General features: G+C 39.7%; 4 protein-coding genes and 1 long non-coding RNA gene across 6 annotated transcripts; 2 read left to right on the forward strand and 3 right to left on the reverse strand.

Annotated features, from left to right (window-relative positions):
• Window positions 1-58: 58 nt before the first annotated feature.
• On the reverse strand, window positions 59-2,805 carry LOC9306185. 2 transcript variants are annotated; one of them, XM_021017454.1, is made up of 2 exons: window positions 516-2,805; window positions 318-387 (listed from the first exon to the last, which is right to left on the reverse strand). In XM_021017454.1, the coding sequence occupies exons 1-2, from the start codon at window positions 2,387-2,389 to the stop codon at window positions 318-320; spliced, it is 1,944 nt and encodes a 647-aa protein (XP_020873113.1). In that variant the 5' UTR covers window positions 2,390-2,805. The 2 variants fall into 2 exon arrangements, with proteins under 2 accessions (XP_002870114.2, XP_020873113.1); XM_002870068.2 differs by having other exon boundaries at window positions 59-2,805.
• An 88-nt stretch (window positions 2,806-2,893) lies between these two features.
• Window positions 2,894-3,989, reverse strand: LOC9306186 (RING-H2 finger protein ATL79). Its single transcript, XM_002870069.2, has one exon. It carries the CDS (start codon window positions 3,602-3,604, stop codon window positions 3,104-3,106), a length of 501 nt encoding a protein of 166 aa, XP_002870115.1. The 5' UTR covers window positions 3,605-3,989; the 3' UTR covers window positions 2,894-3,103.
• An 85-nt stretch (window positions 3,990-4,074) lies between these two features.
• Window positions 4,075-6,663, forward strand: LOC9306187. The gene is made up of 6 exons (XM_002868030.2): window positions 4,075-5,397; window positions 5,545-5,748; window positions 5,942-6,010; window positions 6,092-6,175; window positions 6,261-6,441; window positions 6,534-6,663. Exons 1-5 carry the CDS (start codon window positions 4,906-4,908, stop codon window positions 6,438-6,440), a joined length of 1,029 nt encoding a protein of 342 aa, XP_002868076.1. The 5' UTR covers window positions 4,075-4,905; the 3' UTR covers window position 6,441; window positions 6,534-6,663.
• An 817-nt stretch (window positions 6,664-7,480) lies between these two features.
• Window positions 7,481-8,586, reverse strand: LOC110226316. The gene is made up of 2 exons (XR_002330382.1): window positions 8,031-8,586; window positions 7,481-7,881 (listed from the first exon to the last, which is right to left on the reverse strand). It is a non-coding gene; the product is annotated as an uncharacterized LOC110226316 (long non-coding RNA).
• A 3,092-nt stretch (window positions 8,587-11,678) lies between these two features.
• On the forward strand, window positions 11,679-13,186 carry LOC110226692. The gene is made up of 2 exons (XM_021019155.1): window positions 11,679-12,854; window positions 12,945-13,186. The coding sequence occupies exons 1-2, from the start codon at window positions 12,006-12,008 to the stop codon at window positions 13,047-13,049; spliced, it is 954 nt and encodes a 317-aa protein (XP_020874814.1). The 5' UTR covers window positions 11,679-12,005; the 3' UTR covers window positions 13,050-13,186.
• Window positions 13,187-14,775: the final 1,589 nt, after the last annotated feature.

Consider the following 14,775-nt stretch of genomic DNA (forward strand, 5'->3'; position numbering starts at 1 on the left):
GTTTTAATAGTTTGACATCAAAAAGTGTTAGTAGTTTTTGCTTGTCAAGAAAGCTAAGTCAATCAACCGACAAAGAAAGGATATTATTTGCTAGTAGCCTAGTAATTTGGTTTTATCATATATGTACAAAAAGTAATTAATTCTTTAAACTTGTCAGAATGTGTTATTCTAGATTTAGAATGAGTTCACGGGTGGTACACTGAGACGAAGGATGAGTGAAAGAGATGGATTTATTGGTCCTATAAAACTCTCTCCATTCATCAATCTTAGCCACTTTGTGATGAGACAAGGCAGGCATGCATCTTCTGTCCACAATCTCAAGTATCTTCTCTGTTCTCCCCAAATGCATTGCCGCTTCTCTCACGGAAGCTTCTCTCACTTCCACTGCTGTAACCAAACACTTCATTCCTATTACCTGTGCCGTGTTGCAAAAGCATCCTGAAACTATGTCCGATACCATCCTCTCCACATCTTTCAACAGAGTCTCCTCTGTTTCAATGTTTCTTGATTCGTACTTCATCAAAAGAGTTTGGCTGATTCGGTACATTGAGTTTGCTGCTTGAGTCTTGATGGGCCATTGAGAGGGCTTATGCTTCATGCATAGTATACGGTTTTTCTCCCATGACTCTGTAAACTCTTTCTTTGCTATATCTACCAGCTCTTTAAGAACTTCTTGTGGTGTTTTGCTTTGTTGCTTGGATAGTTTTCGAAGATCCACGTTGAGCCATTTATGGTAGAGATCAACTCCTAGCCAAACTACTTCTGCAGCTTTCCTGCTGTTAGCTAACTCTCCTCCGATGTCTAAGACGTCTTCGAACTTGTTGACATAGACCAATGCTTCGTTTACAGCTTTCACTAACTTCTTCAGTGAGTAAGGCTTGATGTTAGGAAGAGCGACAGCGATACTCGTCAGTGTTACCAGTGGAAGGGCCCAACTATTAGGTGGCTCTCCAGAGGCCAGAGAAGCGACCTCGTCGCTGTCAAAGTCTCGGATCCCTTCAAATCCTTTTGAGATGGGAGTTGTTGCCTCCAAGAGCTCTATCAAGTTTACGGGTTGTTTCTTCCGACCTTTTTGTATCAAGTGGTCTGTGGCCACACGGTTGCTCCGTGCCATGTAATCCACCATCTCCTCCTCTCCTTCAAGATGCAGGACGAATTGTCTCGTTGATGGATTTGAACCCGAGGACTCAGCGTTTGCAACAGAATCACTTTTGTAGGTGAAATAAAAACAACATAGCAAGATTCTACTCAAACAATAGACCGTGATGAAACGGAGAAACTTGCTAGACAGAACTATACCATACTGTGTTGCAATGCAGATATCAAGCATCAACCGGTTTAAGTCGTGTGCAAGCTTCCTGCTGCGGCGACCATGGAGCATCCAAAAGTTCAAAGGACGTTCTTTCTTCTCAGCGAGACACTCTACCCAATAACTCTCTACTCTCAACTCATCTTTCAAAGATTTCTTTGTTCTAAATGGACACCTCAAGTTCACTGCTTTCAACCATCTGCTCGCTGGAGCAACGGTTCCTATGGCTACTGCAGCTGTTTGGGAGACTAGAACCAAAGCGGTTGACCATTTGTAATCAGAATCTCCATTGCAGAACCCAAGTGACCGAGTTTGAAGAAAGTAAGAACGGACCATGGCTTCAGCCAATGTAATTGCGCTCAAGAAACAGAGGAAACCAGAGGTGGTGCAAGTAACAGAGCGAGCCATCACAAACTGAGGGCTAGAAGTGTGAGCCATCATCCAGAATTTCATCAGATCTTCTTTAAGCTTAGGAACCCCTCTCCTTCTCTCTGTATACGAAGGACACTGCTTCAAAGCAAACTCGTATCTCTTCTTGTACTTAAGCTCTAAGAAACGCTTTGTGGCCGGGACTGTGATAGCAGAGAAACTCAAGATCATAAACATCAAAAGCATCAGAACAATGACGAGAGCGTGTTCTTGAGTAAAAACGTATATAGCTCCTGTACCCAATTGGATACAGATGTTAACAACATCAGTGATAACTAGAATCCCAAGAGCCACGAGGTTCATGAGGAGATCTTGTGTGACCATGAAACCAAGAGAAGGCATGGAATTAGCCATCACAGTGCAGACGAAGACGCTGCTACTGAGTTTAGCAAGCTGATCTTGGCGACTAGGCATAGGAGTGTTGAGATCCAAGGAGAGTTTGACGCAGACAGAGATAAAGGTGAGAGTGGTAGCGTTGAGAGAGAAGAATTTGCAAGGGAACCAGAACTTACGGTGGCGTAAGCCGTGAAGAAGATCGGAAAACATGGCAACTCCACAGATCACTGAAGCTGCAGCAACGTATACACCTATCGATGGCAACGGCTTGCTGAACTCTGTGTCGCTTAGATTGCCATGTGAGTCGCAACCCATCACTAGATTTGTCTCACTCTCTCTCGATTCTTCTATTAATTTCTCTGTTTCTTCGTCTTCTTCTATGGAGAGAGAGAGCGAAAGAGTCGTGTCTTGATGTTATAAAATTGTTGAGAATCGTCAAAGAAGTTACAAGTTCTGTCCAGTGTCCACTCAAAGTCATAAGCTTTGACTTGTCTCAATTTGACTCGTTCAAAAACGGACTGTTGGTTGCTTGCGTTCACACACTAACAAGCTCTTTATTTTTACTTACGTGTTCGCTCGACAACACGATCCTACCCTCATAACAAGAATCTACAACAGAGTGAGAGTCTACTTTCTTGTCAACAACTAAAATGAACAAGTCGAATTATACAAGAGGACCTTTTGTTTTTTTTTTCGAACAGTAGCGACAAAAAGTGGGAAGTTAACACCATTCAAGACCTCATATTTCTTGAACTCCGACATTGAATAAAGCCTTTGGTCCCTCTATATTATGAGGTAATGTTATTGCTTCGTTACACATTGGTCTTTAGTTTTTTTTGCATTGTATATATGATTCACAGAAGTGACTTTACATCAATTTTAGAGTGTGTGCAATTTTTATGATTTTATGGAATTTAAAACGACAAAGGTAACAAATTAAAACTAACTTGGAAAACATGATAGAGGTGTGAAGTGGTAAAGAAAAATAAAGAGTAAAAAAGTGGGCAAGACCAGGAAGCTACCATATGACTAAGATGTACTCGTTAGTGGTAAGCTTTGTGAGTGAAGTTGAGGTGGGGTGGAGAAGATGTTTGTCCGGCAAGTGGGACAAGAGGAATGGGAGGAGGACAGCCACTGCTGGATGCAATGAACGTGAAATCCATGTTTGCATCTCTCCAACACGCGTAAGGTGTCACCGTCTTGGAATTCAGACAAACAAATGATGCACTCTGCTTCATTGCCTGCTAGGTTTAGGCCCGGGGAGTAGACAAGTGTCGGGGCAGCGTCCGGATGGGTGGCCTCAAGATCCGGGTCGGGCTTAGGGACATGTTGGAGGACTGGACGGAGGCAACAACGGATGGCAGCGTGGAGAGAGAGGACGCATATGAAAGAACAGAAAAGGATGATGAGAAGGAGGAACGCGTTGGCAGCAAAGTCATTTGAATGAGAGTAAGGCTTCCAGCCGCAACTCTGAGAGGTACATGTAGACGTAAGTTCGGGTTGGGGATCAGATGATAGCAGCAGCCGCATTGGAACTCAGACAAGTTCCCAAAAACCTTTCATGTCTTGTTGTGTTTATAGAGAGAGAACAAAAGAGAGCATTAATTAAAGAGAAGATGACAGAAACCAAATGGTGGCTAAATTTGGTCTTACTTGTGAGGAAGGAGACGTGGATGGGTCGAGAGAAAGGGACCACTTGAGTTATGAAGATGGATTGGTGGTGAACAGATACATCTGTCCATTTCCCATATTTGTAGACCAGATTCTTCATGATAATGCTTTCCCCTCCTGCCAAGGCAACTCTACAGTTTCCGTTTTCTTCAAATTTTAAATGCTCATTTAGTTTCTATCATATCCTAAACAAATGTCTTCGACGATATTGTGAGTTAAAGATTTGAACTTCTCATACACATACTAGTCCAGTGACGTGTTCTATTCACATTATAACTCTTATTAACTAAGTCCTTATTGTTACTACTACTCTTCGGCTCTTCCATTTCATTTGGTCTGACACCTACCTAACTAACATCTTAAGTCATTTATTTCTATCTTAGCAAGAGGCAATAGTAGGTGAGCTACATAAACGCAGCGTTTCATGTATGTAAGGGCTTACTGTTATTAGACTTTGGTTCTATATGGACTAACGCCAACCTCAATCATTTCATCTTTTCCTCTATGCCCCAAATCGACTTCTTTCTATCTACTGCCCACAAAAATACAAATTGTTCTTAGATTAACCCCAAAAAAGGAACATGAAAGTCTTCACTATGTATCTGTCATTTCACAGTAAAGAAAAAAAAAAATCTAAATTAGAACGAAACTACACAAAAAGTAAAGAAAGCTCAAAGTTGAAAACTATGGGGCTCAAAGAAATTGTTCTACAAAACTCTACTCAATCCACAACCATCTCATCTCCGTAATGGATATGTGCATTTCATTAGAAAGCCATCACATTATATTGGTGCTATATCTTTCTAAAGCAAATGATTAATTATCTCATTAGTGAGATTAATTATTTGAATAACCAGAACAAGTGAAAAACAAACAAAATTCAATTTGACAAAAAAAAAAAAAAAAAAAAAAAAACAAAATTCAAATAAACACACAAAAAGGCCGTTAACCTTTATAAGCCCATAATTGGGGCCCAATAGAGACACAAAAAGTCCATTTTAGACAGAGACAAGGATACGAAATTTGAAAAGAAAGAGAGTGGGACATTGGAAAGAGGAAAAAAACCAAATTCCCTCTGCTTCTTCTTCTTCCTCATTTTCAAATTTACAGATCCTATCCTCTCTGCAACAAATACCAATTCTTCGAACGTTCCATCGAAAATGGCATCTCGCTACAATTCCTACGATTCTAGATCATCGGTAACCTCCTCGATTCACTCAGATCTATCTTCCTCCGCCGAATTCAAATCGAACAAGCCAGTTTCATCCAAAGCCATTGTCAGATCCAAATCTTCCTACTTGACCAAAACAACGAAACCCGTAAATCCTGATAATAATCCTGGAAACCTCACTTATATGATGAAGAAGCTGATGGAGATGAAGAAATCTAATTCCAAGAGCAAGAGGGTCGAGCTTGTGATTCCCGAGGAACTGCAGAAAATTGATACTGGTAAAGGAGGAAAGAGCACATTGGGAACATTGCAGAGGAAGCTATTCGGGAAGGAGAAGGTGAAGCCATTGACAGAGGTTAAGGGTAACACTAGGACATTGTCTATGGTTCTACGAAGCGAGAGGGAGCTTCTTAGCATGAACAAGGACCAGGAGGTTGAAATCGCTGAGCTAAAGTTGCAGCTTGAAGATAAGAACAGAGAAGTAAAATCTTTTTTCCTCTCTTTAAACCTTGGTTTAGTCATTTTAGGGTTTTGGAATGTGTCCTGTGTTAGAACAGGTTAGATTTAGATTAGCTGGGTGAAATCTAGAATAAAAATTTTTGTAATCAAATTAAGCTGTTTTTTGCAGGTGGAGAAGTTGAAGGATCTTTGTCTGAAGCAAAGGGAGGAGATAAAGTCACTGAAGAGTGCAGTTCTGTTTCCGGATGCGATGAACAGCCAAATCAGCCAAATGCAGGAGCTGAATCAGGCGAGACAGATCATCCCTAACCTTCAAAAGCAGGTCATTTCACTCAATGGCCAGCTTCAATGCATTGCTCAAGACCTTGCTGAGGTAATTTTGTTTCTTTTTTACTCTCTTTAATTAGTGCATAGCATTGTAGCCTGTGGGACTTCTTAGAATCTGAGTATAATGGAAACCCACTTTTAACTCTTGGGAAGTTTATTAAGGGCATTGCTGCAGCAACAGTCCAATATAGCTCTGAGTATATTTTAAAAAAGAATCTGGTATCACTCTTTCTTATCAGGTGAAGGCGAACAAGTACTTGTCAGAAAGCTGTTATTGGCAAGCACAGACTTCTTCCTATGATTCACTGGTAAGCATAATAGGATCAAAAGTAGCAACTTTGAGAGTCTGAGTACTGTCATTGTTCTTATAATAATTGCATGCATATCAGGAATTCAGCTCAGGTAGCCCTGATGGATTAGCTCTGGAAGATCTGAATCCATGCCTAACCCCTTATACCAAGAAGAAGCCCAAGGTACTTACTTCTTAGCCTTGAGAGTCAGAGCTCTGGTTGTTGGTCATTGGCTCACAATGGCTTTAAACTTTGATATCTCCTATAGGAGTATGAGAGGGTGGATTCAGCAGAAGAGAGCTTATCAGGGAGAAGCACTATAACAACAACAGGAGGTAAAGTCAAATCGAGTTCGAAAAGTGTAAAGATGTCAAGGAGCTCGGAGGGAAAGGCAGGGCAGAGATCAGAGGAGAGCAAAGGATGGTATAGGGGTGGGAGAATGTTTTAAGGTAAAGAAAAGAAAATGCCTCATAAGGTAAACTTGGTCCATTTTTTTGTTTCCACTTGATGTATTATGATGTCTGTTGCTCTCAACCTCCAGAGAGACGAGTAGTATGATTTTGGTAGAACCATCTGGAGCCATGATCCACGATTGAGTTGAATAAGAGAAGAGTGTTATATGTAAAATAGAAGTCATTCAAAATAAGTTAATGGTACTTAGTAGGTGAGGAGAGAATATGTGTTTCAGTTACATCCCCTCTTCTCACTTGATGACCTCATGATTAAATCATCATTAGTAGTGTTGTTTAGAGTCTAGAGATACTCCATCCGTTTCTTCAAGATACCTACATGTTTATTAGGAGTATTATTGTATTCAACACTTTCATTAAATTATGTTATAAATGAAAATGGTTAAATTGGGAGACAAACATTAAATTTACATTAAAAACTGAAAATATGCATTTCTATGAACCAAAACAAGATTTTAAAACATGTATTTCGTTGAGGTAATGCACCAAACTGTATATCAAATTAGCCTCATTTTCCTTTTCTCCCTCTTCTTTACTCCCAATTTCTCATGCTCAATGTCTCCCTCATCTGTGTCTCTGTTTCCTCCACACTGACCACACATATCCTTATTTGTTTTGACATCCAATTTTTGATTCTCAAATTCTCAAATAAAACCTCCAACACCCAAAATTTCATCATGAAGATGTGGCTTTACATTTATGTATGGAGGTTCAACTGTTCAAGTGATGAATTAGATATCTATTTACCACTATATGTCTCTCAAATGAAACTCTAAATTACAATTTAACACGATATATAGAGATCTCGTTAATTACCAAAAAAATGTTTTCAGAGACACAATAAAAACAATTTTTTCCAATATATTAAAGAATCAACTAATGGTGTTTGTACTAAAGAAGAAAGCAAAGAATGAGTAACCGTGTGTGGTGGGGGCTCCATGATTATTAGTTATTACGTCTCCTACTCTTACGTAAGCCTTTCCTCTATCTTTCTGAATAAATTGTAGCTTCACCGAAGTTTTTTTTTTTTTTTTTTTGGTAAAAGGTGAAATTTTATACCATTTTAATTTTTGACAGAATTACAGGGAAAACTTGAAACAGATTAAAGCAATCTACAGAGATATAAAAAACAACATTACAACTCAAATTGCAAAAGATCACTGCTAAGCGGTCAAGGCCAAGTTGCAAGGAGAAACACCGATTCCGAACCCGCGAAGCTCGGAAATTTGCGTGGTTGCCACAGTACCGAAGAACTGGAATCCTCATCGTAGTTGCCACGAGCATAACTATCTAAGGCAGCTTCACCGAAGTTGCTTGCTTGCTTTTATCTTTATGCCACTAATTTACATTAGTTTTTGGCTTTAGCTCCTCTTTTAAGACCAAAAAAGGGTACTGACAAAGTGAATGAACATGGTACTCCTGTCCACCCATAAATATTATAAAAATAAATACAATGGGAAATATTCTTCTTAGAAATTTCAAAGTAGAGTTTTAAAAATTCATAAGATAGATAGAGAGAAGGAGGCAAATAATATTCAAGTTTTCCCTTGAGGGAACATTTTACAAACCTCTGAAATAAATCTGTATTTGAAAAGATGTTCCTCAAGTTTGTACATAAATTAACTCCGACTAATTAAGTGATAGATAGGAGATGCCACCTCTATAAAGGGGAAGACAATTCCATGCTTTTACATCTTTTTTACTCTTTTACTTCTTTTGAAAACGCAAAGAAGATAAAAAGAAAAGGTTACTAAAGTATTTGTTTCACTATTTATATAGTTTGTCTCTTCTCTTGTACCAAAACACAGATATTTTCCATGCAAGTCACAATTTTTGTATCCATTATCGCATCATCTTGTTTCAATATTAAAACAAAAAAATAAATAAATTAAAAGGGAACAAAGACATGTGTCAGATCGTCAGAGGATATTGGGAGGTTCCACGAACGTCCTTAATCTTTGGATTTTTCCCGACGTATGAGAAATTATGTGACGCAAACGCGTTTCTCCTTTTTGACGATTTTGCCATCCCACCACCGTACAAATCCCTACGCGCCTCCACGCGTCGCTTCCTCACTCTCGTCTTTACCCACGCGCTAGTCGGAATATCTTATTGGATTATCTATCATGTTTTCAGAATTCAGATGAACAATATTTATAACATTTTTTGTTTGGTCTTAACAATTAATATTTAAGACATGAGATTTGGAAAAGTCTTCCGTTTGAAAATTCGTACGTGATAACTAATATCTTTGTTTTTGGATGGTGAAAGAATCATCATGGAATTGAAGCACAAAACTTTCGTTTATAGAATCTAAAACTAGATCGATGCATTATTGACATTAATGCACATTATTATGAGGGCTATATTAATATCTATGCCCAGAGGATGAAAATATTAAGTTTCTATGCATGAAGATTAGGTAATTAAACCTCTCTCTTCCCGACATAAATTGTGACGAAAAAGCCCCTACAAAACCAAAAAAACGAAAACAGTTATAGCTTAGGTGCGGCAGCATTAAATGTTGAGGATATCTTGGAAGATATCGTCCGCCGGCATTGGAAACAGAGATACGGTAAATCTTTGCAGCTGATAAATGTTGGGTTGCGGGTATATCGAATATAGACGTTTGTCTATTTATTAGCACTATATCCTCTTTGCTGCAACAACCCAGTTCTATCACTCTAAATAGCTTAGCTTCCGACATCTTTAATGCAAGAGAAAGATAAACACACAGAGACATCAAAGCATAAAGGTAAAAGTAAAAGATCTGGGTATAACGTACTTTATTATTGATGTTCAGAAGAGTGAATTTTTTAAAATTTAGGGTTTCATAGTTAAGAATAACAAGAACGCTAACAACTTTTTTATTGCTGAAAACACTAGCAGGTAAAAATGGCGTTCGTGGTGAGATTGGTCCCTGGGGAATGGAAAAAAGATGAAAACGGCTTTTTCGAACACGTCTCACATATGGATGGGTTTGCACTAGGAGTACGCCTGCGAGAGCAAGATGGGTTTGCGAAAGTGGTTATGGCGGTAAAAGAAAAGTTAGCACTGCGTCCTGAAGACGATATCGAGTTAACGTACCAGTGGCCACAGTGGATGATGGGCCCTGATTGGAAACGTGCAAACCCGATCGACATATTAGACGATGAGGACATGACTCTGTTCATGGCGATAAGGGCCGATCTAGATGAAGTCCATCTGCGGGTCAGGATTATACGAGGTGGGACTGAGCGAAACGTTAATAGTTATCGGAGTAACATGGATCTAAGCGGCCTAAGTTCAAAAGAAATATCCGATAAATACTGGAATAGCGCAGAAACGAGGGCTGTCTGGGGAACCGCGCTAACACGAATGTTACTGCGTAACATTTCAGGTGAACAACTGATAACTAAATTCCTAAATATATTGCAGTAAGAATTAGAAGCTAATGATATTAACAGGTTTTATTACAATGTAATTAAGAATATATTTTCAGCTCTAAATCAACAATATTGGCGGATAATAAAATTAGTAGATAAATTGGTTATCTACTAATAGTAAATCTGTTACAGGTAACGCAGACAGTATGACAACAATGGGGAAGGAGAACGAGGTGAACATAAGTAAAGGCGGTGAGCAGCGCAACACGTATGAAGGGGTAACCATAAGAGACAACATGGAAATTACAGGCGGGACTAGCGGGATGCCAAAAAAAGTAACACACCCAGGAGCATTTACAAGCTTAAAGGGAAAAGAGAAAGTTGTTGAAAACGAGGAGAGGGAGAGGGATCGGTTATTTGAAATGTGGCGAAAAAACCAACAAGAAGAAATGTGGCGAGAGATGTGTGCAACACAAATGACGCTAGGTGGAACTCAAACAAATGCAACAAAAGTGGGCGACAAAGAGAAAACAGCGAGGGTCCTAGATTTTGGAAGTAGCGACCAGTCAAAGAGAGATCCAAATGCGGATTTGCGTCTAACTCTAGCGAGTTCAGAAGCACAAGCTGTTGTGCCGCCGGTGGTCGCTTTATCTTCAAGCGATTCAACCTTCGGAACGCCAACCTCGCTTTCGAGAAGCATTTCTTTCAGTACCGAAGACCTAATGGAGGATAGTGACTCGTCGAACAACAACAGCTTATCGCAATTAGGTATAATGAATAATCAATATATTATCCGCTATTTTGTTTATGAACAATCAAACAACCATAAAATGCTTTAAACTATAGGTGACGAAACACTGGGACACTTTTACTCTGATCCTGATGGCCCTGTGATTATGGATCCTCAACCTATCACAATGATAGATAAAGGCAAAAGTACCATGATAGAGGACGGGTTATCAACTAAAGAAATAGGGATGCCATCAACTAACACAAGAGTATCCGAGGTACAGAGGAATGAGATGATCGCGAAGGATACACCCGTTCGAACGGTATTCTATGACAGAGATGCACCCCCATATTTCGACGATCCAGGGGAGGAAGGTAACAATAGGTTTAGAGCACTAAATAATAGTTTATCCATTTGTGATAAGTAATAAGTTATTGAACTAACTACGATATCAGAAAAATAAAGTAATTAACGACTGAATTTATTATTAATGTCAGTTGCGTCGTTCCTCTCTTTCTCAGATGCTCTCCAACGAGCCCTAAAGGATGCTGATTACGAAGGAGATGACATTTACATCGGCATGATTTTTAAAACCAAAGAGGATTGTGCAACGAAATTAGCTATTCATGCGATTCGCCGGAAGTTCCATTTCATATACGCGAAATCCGGGCCTAATGTTGTGGCGGCTGTCTGCGTCAGCCATACATGCCCGTGGCGGGTTTATGCAACAAAGCTGGCAGATAGCGATCGGTTCGAGGTGAGAAGCACAACACCAAACCACACATGCAGCGTGGATGCTAGAGGAGACTTCCACAAGCAAGCTTCCACGGCTGTAATTGGGAAGTTAATGAGAACAAAATATATTGGAGTAGGCAGGGGACCACGAGCTAATGAGCTGAGAAGGATGCTACGCCAGGAATTCAGCCTCAACGTCTCATATTGGAAAGCTTGGCGGGCAAGAGAAATAGCTATGGACAATGCAATGGGGTCAGCTATGGGGAGTTACGCTCTAATCCAACCATACTTCAAGCTACTTCTAGAGACTAATCCAAATTCTCTAGTAGCAATGGAGACAGAGAAGGATAACTCTGGAATAGAAAGATTCAAGTACTTGTTTTTTGCGCTTCATGCATGTGTTCAAGGGTATGCTTACATGAGGAAGGTGATAGTCATTGATGGGACTCACCTACGAGGACAATATGGCGGATGCTTAATTGCAGCTAGTGCACAAGACGCAAATTTTCAAGTGTTTCCCATTGCATTTGGGATAGTAAACAGCGAGAACGATGAGGCGTGGACTTGGTTCATGACTAAGCTGACGGAAGCTATACCAGATGATCCAGAGTTGGTGTTTGTGTCTGACAGGCACTCCTCAATTTATGCCAGCATACGCAAGGTAACATTGTTGTTACCTGATACAAAGACAATTATCCCAATATCTATTACGCATGCTAAGATATCCACTAACGTCTATAATCTTTGCGCAGGTTTACCCAATGTCATCTCATGCTGCTTGCATCGTCCATCTGAAAAGGAACATTGAGGTTTACTTTAAATCTGAGGAGCTAAGTGCATTGGTATCGTGTGCAGCGAGGGCTTATCGCCTAAGTGATTTCAACCGGCTTTTTGCTGAAATTAGGGCTAAACATGAGCCATGCGCTGACTACCTGGCAGGTATTGGGTTTGAGCATTGGACGAGATCCCATTTTGTTGGAAATAGATATAACTTCATGACAAGTAATATATCGGAGTCGCTAAACAATGTGTTAACCATGGCTCGAGATTACCCGGTAATCTCAATCTTAGAGTCTATCCGCACAACTCTCGTGACATGGCTTGCGCTTAGGAGGCAAGCTGCCCAGCTTGAGGACAATATCCTACCGCCAAAGGTGAACGATATGGTAATCGAAAATTACGAGAAAGGAGCAGGATGTGCTGTAATAAAGATTGGGGAAGGGCTATATGAAGTTAGAGAAAAAGGAGGCGCAGCATTTGCGGTCAACCTATGGGAGAGAACATGTACGTGCAGGGAGTTTCAGCTGCTAACAATCCCTTGCTCTCATGCCATAGCGGCAGCAATACAAGAAGGAATCAGAGTGGACACGCTAGTTGGAGTCCATCACACCAACCCCCAGCTTAGGTTGTCTTACCAAGCGCTAATAATGCCGGTACCCGACACGGAGACACTGACTCCTTCCCCAAATGATGTAGGGGGTGGGAAACTGGCACCACCATATGTTCGGAGACCGCCTGGACGCCCAAGGAAACGAAGATTATTTTCAAGAGGCGAGTTCAAGGTAACCACCGTGAACTATATATGTGATAAACAGTACTAATTCTCTTATGTGCTAAGCTTATTAGGTAGTAACATTCTATTACATTTGTAGAGAACATCAAGGAAAAGATGCTCACGATGCAAGTCATTAGGTCATAACAGGGCAACCTGCAATGGCCCAATAACGGTAATAAATACTTTAACAATTAGTAAATGAATTATGGAATATTTACTATATCTCGTTGGAATGCAGGGTACATAGAGAACGGAAGGAAGGACGTTTTTTGGCGAGTAAAGGGATGGATGGATGTTGTCAGGATTAACAAAGAAATTGGCCTGGCTATGTGAAATAAATAAGGAATTCAAGGGATCAGAAATTTTTTAATTGTGCATACGTACGGCTACTGTTCCCTAAATGTAAAATTATCGTATCCCATCCATATTTAGGGAAGAAATGTTCAATATAATGGGCAATGTTTATTAAGTGTTTCCATGATAGAGAAATCTCTATGCCCAAAAGTTAGCTAACCGACATTAATTACGGATAAGTAAGTTATCGTGATAGAAGATTAATTCACAGCAACAGTTGGGATAAAAAATGAAAATTAGAAAAATCGAGATGTCATAAATTTAATCTAGCCCATAACTTTAAATGGGTAGGCATGTTAGCCGATATAACTACTAGCCGAAAATAATAATTACCGACATTAAAAAATATACAGATTAAATCACATGTTGTCCCGATACGATAAAACATGTATATTAAACTGAGAGCCAACTTATGTCACAACCGAGTTGAAAGTAATTTAAACTACGGGAGAAAAGGGTAACGGTTTGCTGATAATAACGTTAGCCGATAATAACGTTAGACGATAACACATTTCGACACATAGTGTTAAACAACTAAAAATGTGAGATAGATGATAATAACGTTAGACGATAATAACGTTAGACACATTTTGACACATCCTAACACTGGGGGAGCCAACTTCTCTATGACCTGAGCTATAAGACAGCTTCTGTGCTAGACGATAAAAACGCTAGGTGATAAAATAAATAACGACTATCTAAAAAGGTAGCCCATTAAACCTTCTAACAGAAATCGCCAAAATTAATCAAAACGACATACACGATCCGATAACGAGTCTATTATTACCTAGTTAACTTCTTAATAACTAATACCAACGTTAATTCCTTTTTCTTTGCCTGACTAAGCATCATGTAAACAATGACAATGCTGATCAAGCAAAGCCACACAAAACACATCTGCAAGCACACTTTCCACTTGCGGATCTCCTTTTTGCTCAAGATTGCTTCATCTTTAAGCTCTTGTAACATCACATTAAGCTCATTAACCTCATATTTGACTTGGTTTATCTCGTTTGCAATGATTCCAAATTTTGGTAAAGCATCTTCAACCTCTTCGTACACAGCATCCTCAACCCACTTAAACACATGACCCTATTGCACAACCAAACCAAATCAGACAAGTTTAGCTACTAAACTACACAAAGACACAACATAAACACCAACTCTACTTACATCTCTTTTGTTTGTCCACGACTTCGGATCTCTTTTCGTTTTACAACGGAAAAAAGGCCTTCCTGGATTCTCTTGAGACTTCGACGTGAAGATCGTGACATCTATTCCACACGAACACTTCAACGGAAAACCATGGAGGTCTCCGCCAGCACCATATGACCCTGAACTTGAACTCTTTGGAGTCGGAAGATCAAGTTAAAAGACTCACAATCTGAAAACTCAATCAATTTCCGAAACGAGAATAGAACAATTCTGAATGATTTCTCTTTTAAGGGTTAGGGTTCTTGTGAATTGGGGATTTCTGTTTCTCACTTTGGGGGAGACGAGACTTCGATTTGATTTAATTGAGCCGCTAAGACAAAACGGCGTCATTTTGTCTTAACTACCAGCTTTGGTAGTTA

This window comes from Arabidopsis lyrata (assembly GCF_000004255.2).
Source record: "Arabidopsis lyrata subsp. lyrata unplaced genomic scaffold ARALYscaffold_7, whole genome shotgun sequence".
Classification (NCBI taxonomy): Eukaryota; Viridiplantae; Streptophyta; class Magnoliopsida; order Brassicales; family Brassicaceae; genus Arabidopsis; species Arabidopsis lyrata.

What these genes read in the sequence shown, in the direction of transcription:
- LOC9306185 (XM_002870068.2), bottom strand. Translation starts at nt 2,389, where the DNA reads ATGGGTTGCGACTCACATGGCAATCTAAGCGACACAGAGTTCAGCAAG.
- LOC9306186 (XM_002870069.2), bottom strand. Translation starts at nt 3,604, where the DNA reads ATGCGGCTGCTGCTATCATCTGATCCCCAACCCGAACTTACGTCTACA.
- LOC9306187 (XM_002868030.2), top strand. Translation starts at nt 4,906, where the DNA reads ATGGCATCTCGCTACAATTCCTACGATTCTAGATCATCGGTAACCTCC. An exon ending in TTGAAGATAAGAACAGAGAA is followed by an intron (nt 5,398 to 5,544) that starts GTAAAATCTTTT and finishes TGTTTTTTGCAG; the next exon opens with GTGGAGAAGTTGAAGGATCT. An exon ending in CTTCTTCCTATGATTCACTG is followed by an intron (nt 6,011 to 6,091) that starts GTAAGCATAATA and finishes CATGCATATCAG; the next exon opens with GAATTCAGCTCAGGTAGCCC.
- LOC110226692 (XM_021019155.1), top strand. Translation starts at nt 12,006, where the DNA reads ATGCTAAGATATCCACTAACGTCTATAATCTTTGCGCAGGTTTACCCA. An exon ending in TTTCAAGAGGCGAGTTCAAG is followed by an intron (nt 12,855 to 12,944) that starts GTAACCACCGTG and finishes TTACATTTGTAG; the next exon opens with AGAACATCAAGGAAAAGATG.